This window comes from Mytilus galloprovincialis, chromosome 7 (genome assembly GCF_965363235.1).
Source record: "Mytilus galloprovincialis chromosome 7, xbMytGall1.hap1.1, whole genome shotgun sequence".
NCBI classification, from domain to species: domain Eukaryota; kingdom Metazoa; phylum Mollusca; class Bivalvia; order Mytilida; family Mytilidae; genus Mytilus; species Mytilus galloprovincialis.
In genome coordinates this window covers 9,634,970-9,659,884 of record NC_134844.1, presented here as the reverse complement: position 1 = coordinate 9,659,884, position 24,915 = coordinate 9,634,970, and the positions used below count along the sequence as shown (strand labels likewise).

The 24,915-nt window shown below is 31.9% G+C and overlaps 1 protein-coding gene across 1 annotated transcript; it reads right to left on the bottom strand.

Moving 5' to 3' along the window:
* Positions 1-2,606: 2,606 nt before the first annotated feature.
* LOC143084112 (uncharacterized) lies at positions 2,607-24,066 on the bottom strand. The gene is made up of 19 exons (XM_076260519.1): positions 23,844-24,066; positions 19,397-19,487; positions 16,412-16,445; positions 15,344-15,473; positions 13,570-13,630; positions 13,018-13,124; positions 12,200-12,282; positions 11,241-11,299; positions 10,019-10,140; positions 9,424-9,514; positions 8,597-8,708; positions 7,474-7,648; positions 6,890-7,079; positions 5,931-6,139; positions 5,242-5,360; positions 4,266-4,474; positions 3,843-3,988; positions 3,211-3,387; positions 2,607-2,822 (listed from the first exon to the last, which is right to left on the bottom strand). Exons 1-19 carry the CDS (start codon positions 24,012-24,014, stop codon positions 2,607-2,609), a joined length of 2,502 nt encoding a protein of 833 aa, XP_076116634.1. The 5' UTR covers positions 24,015-24,066.
* Between the last annotated feature and the right edge of the window lie 849 nt (positions 24,067-24,915).

Below are 24,915 nucleotides of genomic sequence, written 5' to 3'. Positions count from 1 at the left end.
TGTCGTTGAAATTGTTTTCTTTTGCATATTTTTTTAATATTTATTTCGAATAAGTAATATAAATAAAAAAATGTTTTCTTGTCGCTAAATAGTTTCTTGTTGCTAATATTATTATTCTTGTCGCTTCTTGACGCTTTTTGTCTCTACAATTCTTTTTGTCTCTTATTAGTGAGACCACGCATGGGCATTAATATATAAACAATCCGCGACTTGCGATTTGGAACAAGAACGTTTATTAAATGATATGATGAATGGTTCTGCATTTCTTTATGAGAGTACAGTATCAAATATCAGTTTCATAACGGTAAAATATAGAAATACTCCTCTTCAGTTCTTGTGACAGAAATAGAATTATCGATCGGCTTTCAGAGAACTCTCGCAAGTTATCAAAATTTGGGAATTCCCTCTGACGTGTTTCTAAATTTATAAAAACACTAAATATAAATACTGTTTAATTCTGATTTTCCGTATTGTTACAAACACGCATATAAGTCAAGGAAAATATCACACATGAAGATTATGAGTAAAACATTACAGGAAAGTTGTTTATGTTCAATTGTTTTGCTTGTTTTTACCTTTTAAAGCAAGACAATCATAAGAATCTGAGATGTTGCTGAATGTTTAGAATAAAACGAATGACGTGAGGGAGTGTATCATAGGGTCAACGGTAAAAGTCTACAGATTGCTTGACAGCAATCGTATCCCAAAAATTACATTGAATTATTTTTATTACATTGTATTCATTTTTTTAAAATTATTCAAGTTGACTCAATATTAAATGATTTAAAAAAAAAGATCTTATTAAACTGCATGTTATATAACAGTATGGTCTCATACATGAGCGATATTTATCTCCGTTTCATAAATTCAGTGATCCTGTTTCAACATACAATGCCTAACCCCTTGTATCCTTCCTACCTTTAAGGAAGAAACATGCTTCTCTTGTTTTGTTAACAGCATCAATCAGAGACATTACCGATGTGTAAATCCTGCAAAATAATAAATCTATGAAATTATTTAAACAGAACTGTATCAATCAGACAATAGTGATGCAATACTTACACTTGATGCCAATCAAACAACAAAATTAAAATAAAGACATAAAAAAATGAACGAATGTTTTTTGTATGTGATAGAAATGTCTATAACTACATCTGTATTAGATTTTATTAAAAATTTGGGGCATAGTTGTCTCATTGTCAATTATACCACATCTTCTTATTTTTAAATCATCTTTTAACTACAGCAGTGGCGGATCCAGAGGGGGGGTTCCGGGGGTCCACACCCCCCCCCCTTTATTTTGGCCGATCAATGCATTTGAATCGGGACAATCGGGACATATGTTTTGCACCCCCCATTTGCCCTGGGCTAGCACCCCCCTTTCGAAAATTCCTGCATCCGCCACTGTACAGTAAACAATGTTTCTGAAAGACAAGGATAACACACACACAAAATTAACAGCAATGTACCATAGGATAGATCTATTTTTGTGAAATATCAATGATAAATACTATAGGTTTTTATAAATGTCAGATCCAGGACTCAAACTAAAACAACCAAGTAATGTTTCACAAATTAAACAAACAATTTACACTTACGTCAAAGCTCCTTTGCCTATTTGAGTAATGGCAGTTTTAGGATCTTTTATCATGATACTAAAGGCATGTATGACTTCTTTGATGGCCTCATACACATCTGTGGCACTCTTTGGTATTATCACTGTTATTGTCTCTTCAAGAGTCTAAAATACACATTATATATATTCTATATTCAGTAAAAGACCAATGTTATGTTTTCTATTATGAATTTTAAAAATGCATATTTTAGATAAAAACTCATTAAGGATCCTAATCAAAGTCTAACGCTTTCCTTGTGTCTATCCATGGCCACCAGTGCGGAATATTTTGAAAGACATTCTTTATCCTCTTTCGATAGTTTAGAAATGTAAAATGAAATATTGAATATTTAATGTTACACACTGTAGCATTTAAATACAACATCACTTTTTGAAAGTACAAAACAGATCTTTTTCCTACAATCAGCCATATAAACATTTGTAGTGAAATAATAAAATGTAAATGGTTGGCTCCATTGGATATAAATTTTTACTTCCTATCTCTTGTCAACCAAAACAGGCAACTTTTCAATCATGTGTCATCTTCAAAAATGGTCCTGTATGTCAAAAATAAACCATATGATAACAAATAACAAGAATGTGTCCAAAGTACACGAATGCCCCACTCGCACTATCATTTTCCATGTTCAATGGACCATGAAATTGGATAAAAAATATAATAAGGCATTAAAGTTAGAAAGATAATATCATAAGGAACATGTGTACTAAGTTTCAAGTTGATTGGACTTCAACTTCATCAAAAACTACCTTGACCAAAAACTTTAACCTGAAGCGGGACAGACGGACGAACGGACAGACAGACAGATGGACAAACAGACAGACGGACGAACGGACGCACAGACCAGAAAATATAATGCCCCTCTACTATCGTAGGTGGGGCATAAAAATACAATTGTTACGTTGGCCCTACTATTCAGAAGGCAACAAGATACACCAAATACAAATTGTCAAGGTGAACCAAATTAAATGGTCAGAGGGCAGCATCATATCCCCAAATACTAATATCTACTTGAAGAATGATATTTACATTATAGAATGTCATGACATCTGACTTGATATCGTTGAACAGCTTTGTAACATGCATCACTAATCTTTTTACTGGTCTGATAAAGGGAGGTAAATCTCGTTCATCAATTCTTCCAAGGGCCTTTATCACCTCTATAGCTGTTTCTCTCAGCTTCACTACCTGAAATTGGAAAATAATTAAACATAATATCTAAAAATAAATGACAATTTAAGTTTTTTTCTTCAATAACTTTTTATTTATTTAGAATTGATCTATCATCAATAACAAGCAAACACACAGTGAAACTATAGCTATGACATTTTCTATGAATGTAACAACATTGAAAAAGAAGTCTGATTAGACCAGTACTTTATTCTTTATAATCTGATTTTCCTTTAATCTTTATTGTTTGCCTTTTCTCATGTATGTAAGACTATTCTTTAATAACTTTTTTTTATGATTTTTTTATGTTTTCACAGTAATTAACTAATACACTTGGTGATTGCACCTTTTGACAAAATCTCTAGTTTTTTTTATATCAACATAATCAAAAGTATCCAATACACACTGTTTTAGGTAGATCCTCTAGAGCATCGACAAAGTCTGTAATCATTTTTTTAAATGACAATTTTCCAGAGATGATCTGTTTAAACAGATCGATTCCATCTTTTATCCCTCCCACAATTCCTTTTATGGCACCGTCAAATCCTTTTGCCATGTTGCCAACTTTCTTCATTTCATTTTCCTACAAAATATCACGCATGTTTTGTCATTAAAAGTTCTCACTTACTTTTTTTCTACTTAAAAAGGTTAAATTAATAACCTCAAAATATTTTACAAATATTCAAATCTATAGTATGTACTCTGCTTTTGGCAACTTATTGTAAGTTAAACAAGAATGTGTCCATAGTTCGCACTTTCATTTTCTATGTTCAGTGGACCATGAAATTGGGATGAAAACTTTAATTTGGCATTAAAATTAGTAAGTTCATATCATAGAGAACATGTATACTAAGTTTCAAGTTGATTGGACTACCAACGTCATCAAAAACTACCTCGACTAAAAACATTAAACTGAAGCGTTACTACCATTCTGGACCAACCACCCACTTGCCCAGCATCACCATACTATAATTCAATTTTGGAATTTGTCCAACCTGGCCAAAATCTGTCTTGAATATATATGCAAATTGTTTTTACCTGTAAAATGTTAAGGTTGTATTTAGTGCCACCTTTGAAGCATAGTCTTGCCAAGAAAAAATCCAAGTTTTTATTAACTATACCAAGATGTATTCTAGCGTAGGCTTCATCATGGACATTCACTTTCACATGTCCACTAAGTGGTGCTGGAATAGAGATAAGTTAATTTTTGAAAACTATCACTAATAGCACAATATAAAGTATATTAATCTGGAGGTTACATATTCAATCTAATAAGCTCCAAATAGAGTAAATGTTTTTACCAAAACTATTTATTTAATAGATTAAATAATGGGTGCTTAAACCCCAGTGAGAAATAGCAGCAAATATACACAACATGCTAAATTTCACAACTTATTTCATTGTGGTCATAGGAAAAATGAAGGAAATATAACAACTTTCTTAACTTTTGAACTTTCTAACCTATTTTCAAATCCAGGTAGTTTTCAATGATAATTCCAAATGATGCACCAACATCTTCAGAACCAAGCAATTTCCTCCAGTCTACACCTGGTGCCTGCAGTCTAAAATGTAGTCCATCAAAAAATCCTCTCTTTGCTCGTTGATTTACAGCCACAAAATGCATATCTGATGCGTAGGGATCTATAACACTAGTTTCATTACTGTCATTCCTAAAATAAGTAAATTTCATAGAGAAATTAATAGAAAATATCAACACACAAAAACATAATGTTTTTTTTGCTTTTTCTAGGGTTTCAATAACCACTGGAATAAAACATAAATTGGACCTGTACAAAATTGTTACCATTAATCAGTTTTAATAAACCTTGATATTTGTACGATTTATCTGAAGACTCACAAAATTTACTGTGATGGATTTCAACAATAAGATTAGGTAGTCAACCAATTATTGACTACCAGTACCTAATGGTAACCACCTTTGATGGTCTGAATTTCTTTTAATGTTCCAATGCTTATTTTGTTATGTCACAGTAAGAGCTTATGGTTCAATGAAGTCATATATGATGATTAAACTCTGGTCACCTGACATTCATAATTTTTTATTAAAAAGAGCTTGAAATTGGTCTATTGTGAATCTCAATATAATTTCAAAATTAGAAAATGTGGTTTCTGTACATATATGAGAAGAGCATTACTCTGCTTTCCAAATTATGTGCTTTTCCTGGTTCAAGTTAGTGGTCATCCTGATGGAAGCATCACTGTGTTTAATTTTTTAGACATATGACCTATATTTATATAGGCTATCTGAAATATGTGTTGTCCACTGTTGTTTACTGTTCTAATTCTAAAAACTCTGATGTGACAAACCCAGGGATCTAACACACAACATCTCACTCTCAAAGTGAGCACTCTACTGTAGACCACTGAAGCAGTATTATGATGTAGGAACATTTAGATTACTTATAATCTGTTTTACCTGACATTTAATGGATTAAGCAAGACAGACTTTGGATGAGCTTGGTACATCAGCAGAGCCTCATATCTTACATTCTCATCATCATCATATAATGCAGTGGTCAGCAATACATTGGCTGCCTGAAAGTCAAAACCAATTTATTTGGCAAGTACAATATAGTTGGCATATATCAAGGAAATGTAACTAAAATATTATCTTCATATCAACATTGACAAACATCCACACCTTTTCCTATCAAATTTGTATACATTACCCTTCACTGTAAAATGGAAAATGAATATAATTTTATCCATTTTTTAAGCTTAATACATTTAAAGGGAATTAACTCTAGCTATCAAAAATTGATGGATTTGGATCTGCAACAAGTCAGGAAACCAACATGATATATTAGTTTTTCAAATGTTGCTCAAACCTTTTAAATGTATCTACACGTCGAACTTCACCAAAAAGGAAAAGCACAATTAAATTACAATTCTGAATTAATCTATGAATCTTACATTTTATGAAAGTATGTATCTCTGTTAATACATGATAAGTTATAAAAATTTACCATATGGTGGTTATATTTTCTAAGAGCATGTACTCCCGCTCTTTTGATCCATGGTGAGTTTGTAGTATTGATGTGTGATATGATATAATCATAAGAGTGGTCCATTCTAGCGTTACCCAATGTTTCCAGTAATACTTACATCATGATGGTTATATTTCCTAAGAGCATGTACTCCAGCCCGTTTGATCCATGGAGAGTTTGTAGTATTGATGTGTGATATGATATAATCATAAGAGTGATCCATCCTAGCGTTACCCAATGTTTCCAGTAATACTGCTCTATAGCGGTCATACTCCATCTTCTGTACCCTGGACTGGGATGATCTTCTCTGCCTGTATAACCAAGGGTCTGTCAAAAGGAAGGAGTATTTAAACCAAATAAAATGTGAGTCTTGGCTTGAAAATGTAAGTTGCAACAATATTCTCTTAACTACTGTGGATTCATTTATTTTCGTGGGCATCAATTTATGTGGATTGCTGAAAACTGGCATTTTCGTGGATATTTGATTTCGTGGTTTTGCCAATTTCTGTATACAAAACCTATTGCAAATATGATATTCTTTGAACATTTAAATTCGTGGTTCCTCTCTACCCACAAAACCCATAAAAATTGGTATCCAACAAATAATAATGAATCCACAGTATACAGTGGATTCATTATTATGCATTAGATACCAATTTTTGTATTTTTTGTGGATACAAGTTAACCACAAATTCAAATGTTTTACGAAGTACATATTGTCTACAGACTTTGTATTCAGAGATTGACAAAAAAACATGAAATCAAATACCCACAAAACTGCAAGTTTTCCTCAATCCACAAAAATTGACACCCACTGAAATGCATCCACATGCAATCTTTACCCAAAAAACCAACTTCATTACTGTAATCCAACTTGCTCTTGTGAGCCATTTATTATCGCAAGCAATTTATGTTTGTGACTTAAATAACGTAAATATAAATCGTCACACAAATGTAAAACTTCGATTGTTCCTTATTCAACTATTACAAGGAAATCTGATAATCCTGCAAAAAAATATCTATAAAATAAATTGGTTAACAGTGTATTTGAGTCCAATCTAATTCTTATTTACTAACCATGAAGTCCAATCATACTATGAACTCTGTTTATGATCTCTGTAGCTTTGTCTGTCTGTCCAGCTTTGGATAACTTGTGCGCTACTGACCCTAGTGCCAGAAGTACTCTGTTGTGAAGGTCCCCTTCATACATATAACTATGAAACTTCTCTGGTTTGAAACAAATATCTTCCATGGCTGTAGTAATGTTCTACAAGATTTTTAAGGATTTATCTTTAATGAAATTTCAAACTTATATTTGAATATCACTAAATTCATATTGTATGAGATTATATATTGATATTTTTCCAATCACCTATTATAAAACATTGCACACAAAACAAACCTATCTAAAAATAAACATGTGTACAAGAACCTGCTCATTATAATCTGATGAACTTTTCAGCATGAAAAATTTCAATGTTACCTGAGTTTAGATATGAACCAGATATGTCAAAAAGATGAGACTGATGGTCTACAAAAAACTTTTGTTCAATATAAACAGGGCAATTAAATAACTTCACCATTCTAAGAGTGAAACAATATCAGCCTCCACAATTGTCCAACGAAACTGGTGTGCAAAATATAACCTGAAGATGACCTACCTCAACTGGTGGTTCATCCATGCCCACTATATGTGTCATTAGACGTACAATCAATGTAGGGTTAGCTCTATCAGCTCTCAAAATTTTCTCCACTAAAAGATTTTGGGTAAGGTCTGTTCCCAAGGCACCAAAAACATCAACCATTATTTCTGTGGCTTCTTTGTTTCTCATTAACCTGAATATATAACATTGATTACTCAATAAACCCATTAAAATTTGAAAGAATGAACCTCCAGCAATTAATTAAGCAACACTTGTTCATGATGAATAAAACTATCCTTGCAATAGACAAGCATTATTTTTAATTTCTTATTTCTGATTTACAATGAACATTTTAAAATTGCATCATATAACGCAATGAAATATATCTTGGCAACAAACATGTAAAGAGTTAGTTCTTGTCTGTAAAATAGTAAATGAAATAAAAAGAATATATATACACCATGTATTATTTTCTGTGTAATTTTTAACAAGAGGCTGTCAGAGTGATAGCAAACCAGATTTATTAACATTTATTTGTGTCCTGGCATTTTTCAATATCACAACTGATGAACGGTGAAAGTGAAAATCGTCAATATCAAATTTGACCTCCATTTTATCATCAGTAACAACATATTAAAATTTGAAAAGCTTTGGTAGAATGGTTCATGAGTAAAAGCAACAACATGACTGGAAACACAATTTTTCCATCTTTCAAGAACCACAACTCCTGAATGGTAAAAGTCAAAATCTTCATTATTGAACTTGACCTCAATTTTGTCATCAATATAACATATTGAAATTTTAAAAGCTTTGGTGGAACAGTTCATGAGTAAAAGCACAGACAGGTCTGGAAACATCATTATTTAATCTTTCAACAACCATAACAGTCAAAATCGTCATTATTGAACTTGACCTCCATTTTGTTGTCAGTAACAACATATTAAAATTTTGAAAACTTTGGTTAAACATTTCATGAGTAAATGCACAGACAACATGTGGCTGCTGCCCGCCAACCTGCCGAACCGACCGCCCGGTGTACATTCCCAAATCAATAACTGAGATTTTTGTCTCAAAACAGTGTCTATTATGTGATCTATCCCCCAAATAAATAATGTATTTCTATCTTTACAATATTACATACAATGGTTTAAGTTGAATGAAGTAGAAATCTGCCACTTTAACAATCTCTTCATCAGGTAACAGCTTCATGATCTCAAGTGACTTCAGGAAACAATAAGATGCAATAGGGGAACCTGTTAATTAACAGTATCATTAAACAGTTTTAATTATCAACTACTATCTTAGGTCAATATACAGTACTTAGAACATTTATAACTATTTGTTACGACAAACCACTAATTTATTTCCCCATTGCTTTCTATATTGAAATTAATTTCAAATAATTAAGATCAAAATTTAAATGACTGGCTTGTGCTGAAAATTGGACATATGTATTCCCATATAAGAGTGCACTGGTTTTCTGATGTTTGATAGTTCAAAAACTGGTACTTCTGATATGAGAAACAGACAAAATATGCCCTCCTATTTCAATTTCATATACTGTGAATTCATTAATATTCGTTGGATACCAATTTTCGTGGATTTCGTGGGTACAGGAGAACCACGATTCAAATGTTCAACGAAATACAAATTTTTTAAAGGAATGAATATAGACATCGCCAAAACAACGAAATTAAATATCCACGAATATGTAAGTTTTCCTCAAACCACGAAAATTGGTACCCACGAAAATAAATGAATCCACAGTATATTTGTTTTATTCAAAATAAACTTCAACACAGGGTTCTACAGTGATCATTTGATGCCAAAATTACACAAATATCTAACCTATTTACAATGTAACAGTTAAGTGTAGGAATTATTTTGTTTAACATATGTACTTCTCTCTTGTATATTCTATCTTATCAGGCCTGAATTAATGCTTCTAAACAGTAATAGAATACAAACCCTCTTCTGGCTCCTCTCTGATACATGTCACATTGCTCTTCAGATCTTGCCATAACTGCATCACAGGTACTTTTGGTTTCTTTCTCTTAAACTGTAGAAAAAGTGTATTTTAAGTCTGTCTCTCTTAAACAGTATGTGCTGTTGACATAAGTTGCATGCATCATATATATATATCAGTTTGTACTTACAGAATAGAAATCTTTTTTTTAAAACTGTGTTAAGTGAAGCACATGAACAATTGATGGATAGCTGCTTAAGGTCCATGGTCGAATTGATATGCAATATATTCAGCACGTAAACATGTTAATATAATATGCCTAACAACACTGCTTTTCTATTGTACCCCCTCAAGATTTCTATTCTGTAAATACAATCTGATATGAAGCATGCAATTAAAGAGGAAATAATACAAGTACTCTTTTGAAATTTGAATCATGCAAGGATTTATTTATTTTTTTCGAAATTTCAGGATTAAGAGTTTTTAAAAGTTACTTTTTCAATTAAAAAAGAAAAGAATTTTAAACAAAGATTCATCTAATCTTTGCATGCATCAGAAATAATAAGCTTGGTGCTCACTGGAATGCTAAATTCTTACCTGTTGTACATGGATTGTTCCATTAATCAGTTCTGTAATTGGTTTATCTAGAAGGTCTGTAGCTCTGTGTCTGGTTAGAAATTCAAGCTTTCCATTGCTAATGGCAGACATTTCTGGGTAGGCTATAATGTGTAATATATATTCTTAAATTTCTGTATTTCTTAATAATCATTTATCACATGTTGATATTTGTACTATAGGACATGAATCAACTTTTCTTTTAAATTTTCTATTGAGGGATTGACTTTTTTACCAATTTTTAAAATTGGCAATCATACTACAAGTCATTTGCATGCATTTAAATGGAGAGTTGTCTCATTTGCACTTACATGAAATCTTCTTATATCTATATATAGTTGTTCATTTTTGTTTTTTTGGTCTTTTGTGGAGAGTTGTCTCAATCATACCACATCTTCTTTTTTATATATACCCTACTTATGGAAAATCATAATGCAGCTCAATGGAAGTTATACATGAACAACTAATTAATGTTTTGGTAATCATAGACAAACAAATAACATTTCTATATTTTGTTATAATATAATTTACAAACAAGAATGAGTCCCCAGTACATGGATGCACCATCTGCCATATCATTTTCTATGTTCAGTGGATCGTGAAAATAAGATAAAATCTCTAATCTGGCGTTAAAATTGGAAAGATCATATCATAGGGAACATGTGAACTAAGGTTCAAGTTGATTTGACTTCAACTTCATCAAAAACTACCTCAACCAAAAACTTTAACCTGAAGCGGGACAGACGGACGAATGGGTGGACGGACGGACAGACAGACGGAAGGACAGATGGACGAACGGACGCACAGACCAGAAAACATAATGCCCCCCTACTATCGTAGGTGGGGCATAAAAATCAAATCTATTGTCTATAGCTAAGTGTAGAAAGACATCTCAACAAAAAACAAGAATATGTCTGAAATACACGGATGTCCCACTCGCACTATCTTTTTACATGTTCAATGGACCATGAAATTGGGGTCAAAACTCTAATTTGGCTTTAGAGTTAGAAAGATTATATCATAAGCAACAAGTGTACTAAGTTTCAAAAACTACCTTGACCAAAAACTTTAACCTGAAGCAGGAGGAACGAACGAATGGACGGACGGACGAACGAACGAAGGGAGCCACAGACCAGAAAACATAATGCCCCTCTTCTATCGTAGGTGGGGCATAAAAAGAAAGTCTCCCCTTAAAAAAGTATACCTGTAGAACTGAATTCATTGACAGCTTTCACCTTCCTCATGTTGTAATTTGGGTCAAAACTGGAAATAAACAAAAACAGAAACCAATCAAATTTTGTTATTCTATGCAACAGTTAAATATATATTGTACTGTTCCAACAGAGTTGGTATTCCTTTAGAATAATATAGCAAACTTTAAGTTGAGACATAAGTTGTTGCCCTGAAAATCAAGCGCCTTACATTAGTTGTTAATATGAGGTAGGCATAACCTGTTAATGGGGACGAAGTCTGTATGAAGTATTTTTTTGTAACTTAAATATTTGTTATAAAAAAAAGAAACGGAAATACTGTAACGTTTCCGATTTTGGTTCTGTTGTTAGGGATTTTAGTTGTGACGTTATTTAAGATATGACGTTATATGCAATGTAAACAAAGAAACGCTCTCATCAGGTAACGTTTTTTCATATCAAGGAATTATTAAAAATGAAATTGGTATTGTGTTCCTTCCTATTTATACTAGACTGATAAATATACATTTTACTCAAAGATTCAAAAGACCGGATAAAGTAAGTGCAATGTAGATTTCTGCGCAATTCCGGGATTTCAAAACATGACATTAAAAAAATTGAACGATTTTGAGTTCATTAGTACAATGAAAAATTCAGGAAATTTTCCTGAATTTTTTATTTTAATGAATTTTCTACTGTTATTGGGGACTTTGTCCCCATATAAACTCTGAATATTTATTAACATGATTTTTTATACCTAAATATCAAAAACTTTACACGAGTTGTAACCCCTGAAAATCTTGTCCAGAAATTTACACGAGTCGTGTCATCAGATATCCAGATATTAACATGAGTGTTTACCCTTAACCTCCAGATCTTTACATGTAACCCCTGAACAACTTTTGTTAAGAGATGTAAGAGATATGGTAAACAAAAATGCCATCTAAATACTTGTTACAAAACTTTTACTTACTTTGATTGTGTTGTTGGACCTTTGAAATGTTCTTCAATAAGAATTTTATGAATGGTTCCAAGTTCATGGTGGAAATGCAAGGTCTAAAAGAAATTAGGAAAAACATATATGTATATATTAGTCTGAAAATATTACATATTTGATACGAAATTTTTAATCTGTTTGCATATATATCTTGTAGAAAAATATAATTCCTAGATTATTGAATATAAATGAAGACAATGCTGACATATATTGACTTACTGTGATTCACTGAATCATTAGTTATTAAGAACCACTGTTCATTGCAAATGTTTGTCTGTCAGAACTATAACCTGACAAAAGTTAAATAGCATTACTGAGCAAAGCACAAAGTTTTATATAATTCAAATTCAGAAGCTATTATGTGCATTTATTATTGCAATTTTAAAAAAATAGAAAAAAAACTTGAGACCTACTAATGCGATTTGTGGAAAATTTACAATATTTTTCACTGTCAGACAAATCTGTAGATCTTGCATGTCATTCTATCGACCTTGTACTCCTAACAAATTTAGTGGAAAAAATGGATGTAGAAATCAAAACAATGATGATACACAGTAAATCAGGTCATCATACACACTTTCACAAAATCAATTCCTTTTCATGTATCTTACATAAATACTTCCTCTGCATGTCCATGTACTATGATGTAGTTCAGACAGTTTTAGAATAAAGAAAACCGAGTACACATGCTGAAATACACGTAATGCCCCCTTAATTGATTACAACTGACATGACTGAAGAAGTTATTCTATTCTTACATTGAGAAGAAATTCAAATAAACATATATTCCATACCTTTTGAAATGTACTCTTGGAATTAACAAATGGATGTCCCAATCGTACTTTCCTGAATTCAATTCCAGTGGCAGTGTCCACAACAGTATAGGTTGCATTATGAGGTCCTACAAAATATCAAAGAACACATATGCATGCTGTCTCTTTTTTCAATTCATATATATTATATCCACCCCACCCCCCCCCCCCCCCCCCCCCCTAGATGAGGATGCTAATAAAACTGATCACCATATATATGATAGATCAATTATAACGTATCATAAATACATTTAGTTGATCTGTAATAATTTTGAATAAGTTTTTGGTAAAGCTCACTACATGTACTAATGATACTCATGCCAATTTATATTATATGACACATTTGTTCCAAGAACTTAGACAAATACATTTAAATACTGTTAGCTTAACTTTTACATGTTTTATATGTCTGTTTTTATTACTCTAAAAGTACACACCTTTAATTAAACCTTTTCAGTTCTGTCTAAAATGAGTATTCCTGCCTACAAGCTAAGTTTACCATCAGTAATTTTACTTTCTATTTGATAATGTTACCTTCATTTCCTATTTCTTTTGTATGATAAACCCACTGATTTCCTCTCTTGTTTCCCAAAATCTACAAATGAGCAAAATATTACAATGTAAGAAATGTACAGCTCAGGAGTCAGTTTCAAAAAAAAATACTTACAATTCAGATTTATCGCAAGTATACTGAATTGTTAATGACTTACAATCAATCTTAATCGTAAGTTTTTATTTGGGAAACAGACTCCTGGACAAATGTCAAGTAAATAGTGCTCAAAATCCATAGTAAAAATGGTGTTGCCGAATTTGTTTTCTTGCTACAAGTAAAAATATTAAAAATCCCTATCAGTCCAGTATATATATATTTTTTACAAAAAGAGTTACATGTATGTATTAAATGGCTTATTTGAAAAAAAAATATTCTTAAAACACAAGATTTGATATTCGTTTTAATATTTTGAATAAAACAATAAATCACCATTTTTTCTTCATATAAGTAAAGTCTAACTGATAAATTGAAATCTGTCTCCAAATTCTACGATTTGGGCAAATAACTAGACTGATGTTGTACTGCAATCGTACAATCCAAGATGGCGATATACATGTACCATGAATTTACCTAAAGTCATCATGATCAGTTACACCTGGAGCAATTGATACCTCAACAAAAATCTGAAAGATATGACAAAAGATGTGTGTGTTTTTGAGTTCTAAACAAGGCTCCACTTAGGGAGCAACCATTTGATTTTTATGGGGGTAGGGGCTAGGATGAAATCTGAAAAAAGGCAGGACAGAAGTTTTGAGTATTATTATCTGATTTGAATTAATGAAAATAACAGTACTGAATGAATTGAAAAATAAAAAGGCAGGATAGAGATTACAATGCCAACGAAAAATTGCAGGACATTTTTATTGAAACCCTCCTCTCCCCCAATGAAATTTTTGTTGGTCCTGAAATTTGCAAATACTATTGTTGCAGCTAAAATGCACCATTTGTAAATATTATACCATACATTGAAATAGAAAAAATGAAGTCCCTGTAGACTGGGGGGGGGGGGGGGGGGGGTAACATCATAAAACTGGGGTGTTCCTTGAATACAGGGAATACCCCCCTTTCCTTACTTGAGCCCAACCTGTTTGTTCCAGAGATAATGTTATATGTTTAAAACCAAAAAAAACATGTCTTATATCTTTCAATTGAATAAAATATGAAAGGAATGTTAGTGGGAATATAATATCAACGTATCTTGACTGTCAGTTCCCACACTTTATTTAAGGGACGATGTTGGTAAGGGGAGAGAAACGGCAATCCGCAGTGTAGACACAAATTTGAAAAGTCCTGAAAATTCACTCACGATTAAACGATATTATATATTTCTGGTATGTAAATTTTTGTCTAAATACAGATCAGTGAAATGTACGTAACAAAATGGAATAATCAACTCTCATACCTGCCAACTGTGAACTATTTGCGGGGGGGGTTCCCTCATGGAGGCTCCCAACTTAAAATTTTGAAAGATCAGTTTTGTCTCTATGTTTATAAATGTATGAAGGATCTGAAAATCAACATCAAAATGCATTTGAAGGCCACCTTGGAGGTTTTGTAGGACTATAAGAACCATCTTAAGCCGGTAAAACCCCCCGTTGGGCATTTAGAAAAGTTGGCCGGTATGAACTTCTTGTTTCCATAATGAACTGGATCGTTTTCAGTTTACTTCAACACATCTAATCAGTCTCAAACTGTCTGACAGTGTACGTTTATTCAGTGTAGTGCTAAAACACTGATATATGATATATGTTATACCTGCTGTTTCCCGTGCAGTTTCGACGCAAGCAGAGCAGCAAACCCTTTCTTGGTGGCCAATACTTCACCATCTTCCTTAGGATGATAAACGTTCAAAATCTCCCCATGCGGAGTTATTTCAAAAGAAAACCTATGGAATAAAAAAAAAATATATATATGATCCAAGATGAATAAATACTAATCGAAAGTTAGATCATGAAAAAAATTATTTTGTAGACAATTAACAAAGTACAATTTCATCCTCACCGCAGCGACGTCAATCAGCTAATCAAAAAAGTAAATGGCTGTCTGAGACATCTCTTCTGAATCGCATGTCTTTGCAGGCACCACACCATATAGCCTGTCAGATTTGGGGAAACACAATTGGCTAAATAAAACTCTATTTTGCGATTATACTTTCGGAGGAAAAGTCATTCGGCAAGGGACAGAATAAGCCACTTACAGTTGGACAACAAATAAATCATGGACACACCAATGATCATAAACTTTAATAAATAGGCGTACAGCGATCAAATAAGTCACGATAGTTATGCAAGAAATTTATTCATCGCTGGAGAAATAATTTGATCCAATGACAGTTTGCTAAAATCGACAAATATGAAATACTATTGTTATAACTTGTTTTCTCTCAACAAATTTATTTATGATATGAATTCTCTTTGATACAATACAATAAATATACTTTTATAATTTTGAATTTTTCATTCGGTTTCATTATCATATTAAAAAATTTGAGCGGGATATACTGTAACTCAAACTATAGGCTATATTCCGTTAACCCCTAATGTAAAACAAAATATAAAAAGAAGATGTGGTATGATTGCCAATGAGACAACTGTCCACAAGAGTCCAAAATGACACAGACATTAACAACTATACTAGGTCACCGTAAAGCTCGTTTCTCTAACAAAAATTTGTTTACCGGAATATAAAAATATCAAATATTTAAGAAACGTGATCACACCCCTTTCCCGCATCATGGCTAACTAAACACATCATCACCATAACGATCTTCCGCCGTTTTTATATGAATTAATATCGTAAACAAATTAATATGAAAATACTAACCATTTCGAAAGATCCATGTCATGGCCAGAAGTACCTGAAAAAGTTTGAAATATCAAACCGCATTGGATCAATGTCAACCCATAATCATGTATTGGTGCACATTTTAAAGATTTTAAACTATGTAAATTAAATTAAAGGAAAATATTAATTAATATATTAGTGAGGGAGGGTAGGAGGGGTCTTGATCCCGAAATCCCGTCGGGTCCCGAGATTCGAAAAACACCCGATCCCGGAGTCCCGATAAAGGTCCTATCCCCCCTCATTAGTTATTTACCCAATATGTGACCAGCCACGACATATCCAGGCTTATGGAGGTAAAACGTCATTGTGAGAAAATCGCCGTTAACTATATGTGACTAGCCATTTCCAGGCTTAGTTGGGTACATTGTCTAAAATTTGATTTTTGTATATTTATCTAAAATATTCCGAAACAAAACTCTCTGTCATGTTATTATGACATATTTGTTGTAATAGCAATGAAACGAGTCATTTCAAATACCGGTATGAAAATGAGACTGTTCTATGACGACTTTTATTTATTGAAGCCACTAATTTATAAAACACAAAATTATTGTATTTATCGGCTTTTAGTGATGTTGAATAGCGTATTTGAATAAAATTTCAAAGACTTAAATTTACTGCAATGCAAACAATTCTTAGCTCTATTTTAGAACATGTAATTTAAACTTGTTGAAATGAAGTTAGTTTGAAATTTGTCAAAGTAAGCTTTAAGAATTCCTTTTTTTTAATTTAGATTTATTATGCATGTCTCTATACATAGTGAGCGACGCGTAACAGTTTATAAGTAGGTGTTCTCATATATTAATTTGATACGGTGCATTTATTATGGATATATTTCAGACTTCATTTATGAAAGAAACACTTTAGAGCAGAGCAGTATTTGTTTGTTTGTAGCTCTATTTTAGAACATTTAATTTAAACTTGTTGAAATGAAGTTAGTTTAAAATTTATTAAAGTAAGCTTTAAGAATTCCTTTTTTTAATTTAGATTTATTATGCATGTCTCTATACATAGTAAGCGACGCGTAACAGTTTATAAGTAGGTGTTCTCTTATATGCATTTGATACGGTGCATTTATTATGGATATATTTCAGACTTCATTTATGAAAGGAAATCTATAAAGCAGAAATTTGATTTTTTTTGTATCAATTTAAAATGTAGATTCAAATATTTTTCACTTCACACGATAAAGTAAAACTTTTTCAAAACTTATATATGATGTATAGTTCGGCGTCCGCAAAAAAGAAGCCAACGAAAGTGTTTATCTTTTCTTCACACATACGTATTTCATTGAATCTCGATATTTATCATGTTTATAATTGTTCTAACAATGACGTTCTACCTCCATAAGCCTGCAAATGTCATGGCGGGTCACATATACGTTTTCCAGATGAAGTAAAAAACTTCATAACAAAATAATGAAATAATGTCTTATTATCCCCGAAACGAGGAATCATTGCGATAATTGCAGTTCTATTCAAACGACACAATGGACATCGTGGTCAGCAGACGCATATCAACAATTAACAAGTGTCTATAGCATATACCAATATCTTAATTCCTCGATTCGATAAATTTGTCATCAATGATTTGTCATCTTTATAAATTTCATCTCAACACGACTGTTGCGGGGTTCTATGCTGCAGAAAGTCGAGTTCCACTAGATTTACCCCTCCTTCCTTTGTACCGATTTCGATCCTTTTAAATATCTATACCGATAGCATAACAAAAGATAAAATGAAGAAGGACGTACAATAGAAATTATCTTAGGTCGCTTCGATATAATTCACCATTATATATGGGTCATTTTCAAAAAATGTGGATATTTCAGTTGTGAAATAACAATACAAAAAAATATTCAATTTTCAACTTTAATATATGAAATTGAATAGTTTAACAACAATACAACCTGAAATAAAAATATGCAATCTTAAATGCTACTACAAAAATATTTTAAAAAATAACATAGAAACAAGTATGGGACATATGTCAACTACATAACGGATTTAGTTTCGGTCCCTAATTTTTTTTTAATAATATTTACATTTTGCTTGATATATATTTCCATAAAAATCATCACACTTTTTTCAAAACCATGAAAACAGTTAAAATAACAATTTTTAGAAACATATTTTAAAGTGAATTTAATTCAGCATTGTCAACTACATAACGCTTTTTGTCAACTACATAACGATTCACTGCGTTATGTAGTTGACCGTTATGTAGTTGACCTATTTGTGGTTTTTGGATGTTTTTCTTGACCCTAATACTACCAGATAAATGGTTTTTATTGAATTAGAGTCAGTATTATAGACTTTGAATGATTTATGTAAAAAAAAATATGTATGCCAAAATTTATCAATGTTTTTGCCGTTACAAAGTTGACATAGAATAAAATTACGGAGTAATTTGTACTCACCAAAACTAATCTATAATGAAATGAATCAATGATGTCATCCTGTAACTTTAAGCACGTCATCAGAGGATGAAGAGTAAGTAGAGAGCACTTCTTTAGTTACAAGGGATATAATCAGTTGTTTATTGGCAACATTATTTCATTTGTGTTATGTAGTTGACATTTTTTTAAGTACGAAGTAAAAAGTAAAAAAAAATGCTAATAAAATCTAATAATTCCCTGTATTTGTGTATACATACCTGCAGTGATACCTATATATTTATAATAACAAAAGAAAAATAATAATTTCCGTTGGGTATTAAAACCAGCATTTAAAAAAGACTAGTTTTTCAATTTCGTACAAGCAATTTTGGGGTTTTTGGACCCTTTGAAACCCACTGGAAGCAATTTCTGTAGCTAAATTTCATATTGAATTTGCTGGAACTTGTTACACACACCAAAAACTAAATTGTGTATCTAAAAATTGGATAAAAATATTTACACTTTTTTAGAAATATTGATTGTACAAGAAAATCCACATTTTTTGAAAAAGGCCCATATATTCATACCTGATTCATGGTTAGCCTTGAATGTGAAGGTATAGACTTTCAGTAATATCTCCTGGTAAGCATCTGTTTCATCTATGTTCGTGTAACTTATCTATAATGAATAAAGCATCTTATGGTAAAAAAATATGTTTATCATATTTTCAACGCGGTTCAGGGATTAATGTATCAAAATAAACTTAACCTAAAACAAAAACAAGCACAAGCACAAATTAAAACAAATAAAAACAAACAACGGAATGTGTCACCATTACACGAATGCCCCTCTCGCACTATCATTTTCTATGTTCAGTGGACCGTGACATTGGGGTAAAAACTCTAATTTGGCATTAAAATTAGAAAGATCATATCCTAGGGAACATGTGTACTAAGTTTGAAGTCGATTGGACTTCAACTTCATCAAAAACTACCTTGACCAAACACCTTAAACTGAAGCGGGACAGACGGACGGACAGACCAGAACTCATAACAACCCTTTACTATCGTAAGTGGGGCATAAAAACACATGAACACACGAACGAACGAACGAACGAACGAACGAACAAACAAAACCAAAAGAAAAAAACACATTAACCCTAGGTATTTATATTTCTAGGTATTTATATTTAGTATAGGTTAACACTTTAGTTTTCTACTTTCAACATTTTTCCACTTAATTCTGTATATAATTTTATCGGTATGATTCATAGAATTGATTATCTTTTCATTGAAATCTTTTACTTTGTTATGCAGTAAACAGTCAAACAACATTGCCACAATAGAAAACATCAGATTACATTGTAACGTTTTAATGAAAAGGAATTTCTAATGAATATATTACTTGTATTTATCATTGTACCCGACATTTAAAGAAACTTTCTCCTTACTATTTAAAATATTTGAGTTGATTGTTAAACTATCAAGTGACGTCTCCTAGGATTACTTCCTTGTGGGGTAGGAACATTTGTTTACAAAACTTAATATTCAATACGACATGAACTAACTTGATATTATTTTGTCGGCTCACAGAAGGGGTCGGCATTTGCATTTCTATCGGTGATTATTTGCGTCCATTCGATTTTTTTTTTGGCAAACATAATGAGAAGTTGCAATTTTTAGAAAGTGAAAGGAGGGTATGAATGGTGTTTATGCTCATTTATGGGCATTATGTTTTCTGGTCTGAGCGTCCGTCCGTCTGTTCGTTCGTCTGTTCGTTCGTTTGTCCGTTCGTCACGCTTCAGGTCAAAGTTTTGGTTAAAGTTTTCTTATGATATGATCTTTTTAATTTTAATACCAAATTAGAGATTTTCCACCATTTTCACGGTCCACTGAAGATAGATAATGATAGTTCGGATGGGGCATCCGTGTACTGGGGACACATTCTTGTTATTATTTTTATTTGTAGGAGTTTTGTTCGTTTATCATTTTTTTTCTCTGGTTAATCATTTTTAATATATAGCGTATTAAAAATTATTAGATTTTTGATAACTAGTTGTTCATAAAAAGTTAAGGAAAGTGTGGATGTATTTTGCTGGTGGATGAGAGCATACATTTAACTGTAAAAATTAAGAGATTTTTTTTTATAAATTTTCATTTTAATATTTCCAATAAAGAAACATTAAGAATCTTTAGTTTTATATTACCAATCAATATCGGTGCTTACATGTAAAACAGAAAACTTTTTTTTCTTTATTTGGGCCGTACATTTTTTAACGTAATACTTATATACATTTTCATCATTCTAGGCTGGAAACCTTTTTTCGTACAATAAACTTAATTTGATTTCATTTGATTTAACTGAAGTTGTATATTGTAAAATCATGTAATGTGACTTATCTATATTTTAAAAAGTGGAGCAAATACTGTTGATCCTAAATTCAGTTTTTATCAGGATAGGGTTTAACTGTATATTTCACTTTTTTGTGATTTGAATGTTGATTTCATTTTCGTTGTTTTTCTATCAATGTTAAAAGTGCTGTCTGTTTCCCGTCGATTTTTTTTTACTGTACTCGTAGTATCGTTTTCCTTATTTATAGACACGTATTACTCCATAAGCTTACATGTATATATATAATTCTTTGTATGCCGTGTCTTCTTTATATTACTTTGAGTCTACAATTCGTATATGTGTAACATGATTTTTTAAAGTATTACAGGTTCTATCACTAGCAAAAATGAAAGACATTGGTTTGATATTAAAAATTTGGTTCAGCTATCATGTCGGTAGTCACCTCTCAGAAAAGCTTATACGAGAGTGATACTGCTTCCTTATAGTGTCTTATAAAAAAGAAGATGTGATATGATTGCCAATAAGACAACTATCCACAAAAGACCAAAATGACACAAAAATAAACAACTATAGGTCACCACACGGCCTTTAACAATGAACAAAGCCCATACCGCATAGTCAGCTATAAAAGGTCCCGATAAGACAATGTAAAACAATTGAAACGAGAAAACTAACGGCCTTATTTATGTAAAAAAATGAACGAAAAACAAATATGTAACACATAAACAAACGACAACCACTAATTTACAGGCTCCTGACTTGGGACATGCACATACATAAATAATGTGGCGGGGTTAAACATGTTAGCGGGATCCCTACCCTCCCCCTAACCCGGGACAGTGGTATAACAGTACAACATAAGAACGAACTTTAAAAATCGGTTGAAAAAGGCTTAACTCATTAGATGGACATAAAATACAAGTGGACGTGGCCGGGTACTTATACATCCCGACACAAAAATACACAATGAACAGATCTGAGAGTACTCGCAGTTATCTGACAGCTAGTTCAAAGCCACTAACAACTAATTAAATCTTAGTTCAGTTTTCCGGTGCAATAACAAAAGAACGAAAGACGTCTTCACGCCAGTTTAGACGAATGGGATAGCCTTAGCGAAGGTAACAAAACAAATTGATTTAGGCTAGTAAATTAGGATCAACAGTGATAAAAAAAATAGACATATAAAAATAAGAAGATGTGTTATGATTGAAACTTTCTATCAGAGACCAAATCACAGGTTTATCTTTCATTTGATTATATCAAGGGAAAACAAAGGTTTTTGTTTATAGTTACATAACAAGAGTAGACTGTGTTTCATTTTTTTCTTATATAAAGAAGGGAAATATTCTACTTTTTGTTTTATAAAAAAAATTATCCGAATATCAAACATGAAGTATGACAAAAATGGCGTTGGCGTTTCATTATTAAAAAAATGTAAACCGTCAATCGGACAGCAATTTACAAAAAAAAACATTGATAAAGTTTTAAACATTTACCGTAGAAAGCACCAATACAAAGGACGATCTACATTTTCAGGCCAGTGTGTCGTCTTTTTGCATGACGTTCATCATTACAGCGCCTCCGCCCTTTGTCTTAGGACTAACGGAAGATGTTTAATATGAAGTTAACGTGTATTTTTAACATGTTTCAAATCTAGAACATTTGCTTACTTGTTGCTACCAGAGGGTAAAACTATTGGCAAAATAATGACGGAATAACTTGCTTCTCTAAGATTTGTTATTGATTCGTTATAGGAAAAAATCTGCAGATCGAGGTTTCTACAATCGATAGTTGTGTCCGTTACATTCTTTGATTTATATTTTTCTGATTTATATATTTTATGTTCACCAAATCTCTATGATAGAGGAAATATAATTATATATAATACTTTTATCCCCATTCAAAAGCTTCACAGCAAATGATTCCAAAGATCGTATAGATTGACAGTACAAAAACATATCGTGTTATTAAAACTAAAGGCCCTTATGCATGGGCGGACATATGCAGTTCTAGTTTATTGAAAACATCACTCAGGTACATTATCATCAACCACCAACAACTGTCTTTGACTGTTTTAACTTACAATATGTTAAAATCAACTTCTCAAACAGGGACTAGTCAATATAAAACCTAACATTTGCATATCTTGTATCAAACTAACACATTTTTTATCAGTATAAAGACATATGATGTGAGATAGAAAATAACTTCCATTGTCAATTACTGATTAAAACCTGACAACGGAAAGAAGCATGTTATCGTTGTTAAATTTTCGTTTCCGTAAATAAACACTTATTTAGTTTTTTTATGTGCAATCAAATAAAATTAATGCATTTCACATTTGGGAGCAGAAAGTTTTAAATTTACAACAACAAAAAATAGAATTGCAATACGGTCGTTTAACTGCGTTTACATACAAATAAACAAGTGATTTTGCAGTAAGTTAATCATATATAAAAAAAAAATCATTGCCTTTCGCTTCAAAGGAAGACACCCACAGTCTCAATTTACAGTTTGCAGATTTTGCTCTCAAATCAATGATGGAAGACGTCTAAATTGCATATACGTAAAACATTTTTAAGAATTTTAGTAAATATATGCATCTATTTTAAAAAGTGCATTTTGATGGAACTTTCAAACAAAGTAAAAGTAAATCAACAATATGGTTGTCCAGAGGCCTACCTTTGCATCGACTTTAAACTTTCCGAGGTCTTTGACGTCTGAATCCGACTGGAAATTATACTGGTACTCATAGAATGGTCTAAACTTAATAAAGTTAGTGTTGACTGGCCTATATACCATAAATAGGCATAAAAACCAGAAGGTCCATACTACGGACCCTGGCTGGTCCATTGTAGTTGTGAAATAACTATTATATTATGTTTTGTGTAACATCAAGTCCCGCTTGATCAACCCTTTTCACGTTTGAATCTAATTGTGAATCAGGAAGTCAAAACGTCTTATATACTAGGCCTGATCAAATACCGACTTTTATCAAAAAATCTTGATTGGCCATAACAGTTTAAACTTTTAAGTTATTCAGAATATAAACGGGTCCGTGTGTTGACTTGTGAAATATTATTTCTCTGTCTTGTATTATGATCATGCCTACTGCCTACTGAATCAGGCAATAAGTCTCTTAAATACTCTGGAATTTTATTATTCAAAATTTTGTGATACTGAGCTAGCCTGTGATTGCGTCGTCTTTCAGATAATTTTTCCCATCGAGTTTCAACATATAAATTGTTTATACTGGTAAGTTTAGTACCCCCGTGACGATACGCGCTGCGTCAAGCTGAATAATTTCACGTTTAGCAATCCAATTCTGAGTTTGAGAGTCCCAAACGACATCAGCATATTCAAGAATTGGGCGAACAAATGATATATAAATTTTTTCAAGTGAAAATCTATCAAAGACATTTTTCATTTTTCTCATTATATTTATTCTTTTGTAAGATTTAGAAACTATATATTCAATATGATCGTTCCAGGATCCGTTTAGTTATTTTATTCTTTAAACAAAATGAATCAAATTGGTAAAAAAATCGGGGGTCACGGACCATTTAAGCTCACAATTTTACTTTTAAACAGGTATGTAAAAAGCACTATTTTTCATTGAAATGATAGGGAAAATAGAGGTGTTGACATATTTTTATTGGAATATCAAAAAAACGTTCTATGACAATTTGTCCAAAACTGTAATATAGCTTCAAAGAATGAGCCAATAACAATCCTAGGTCACCGATAAGGAAAA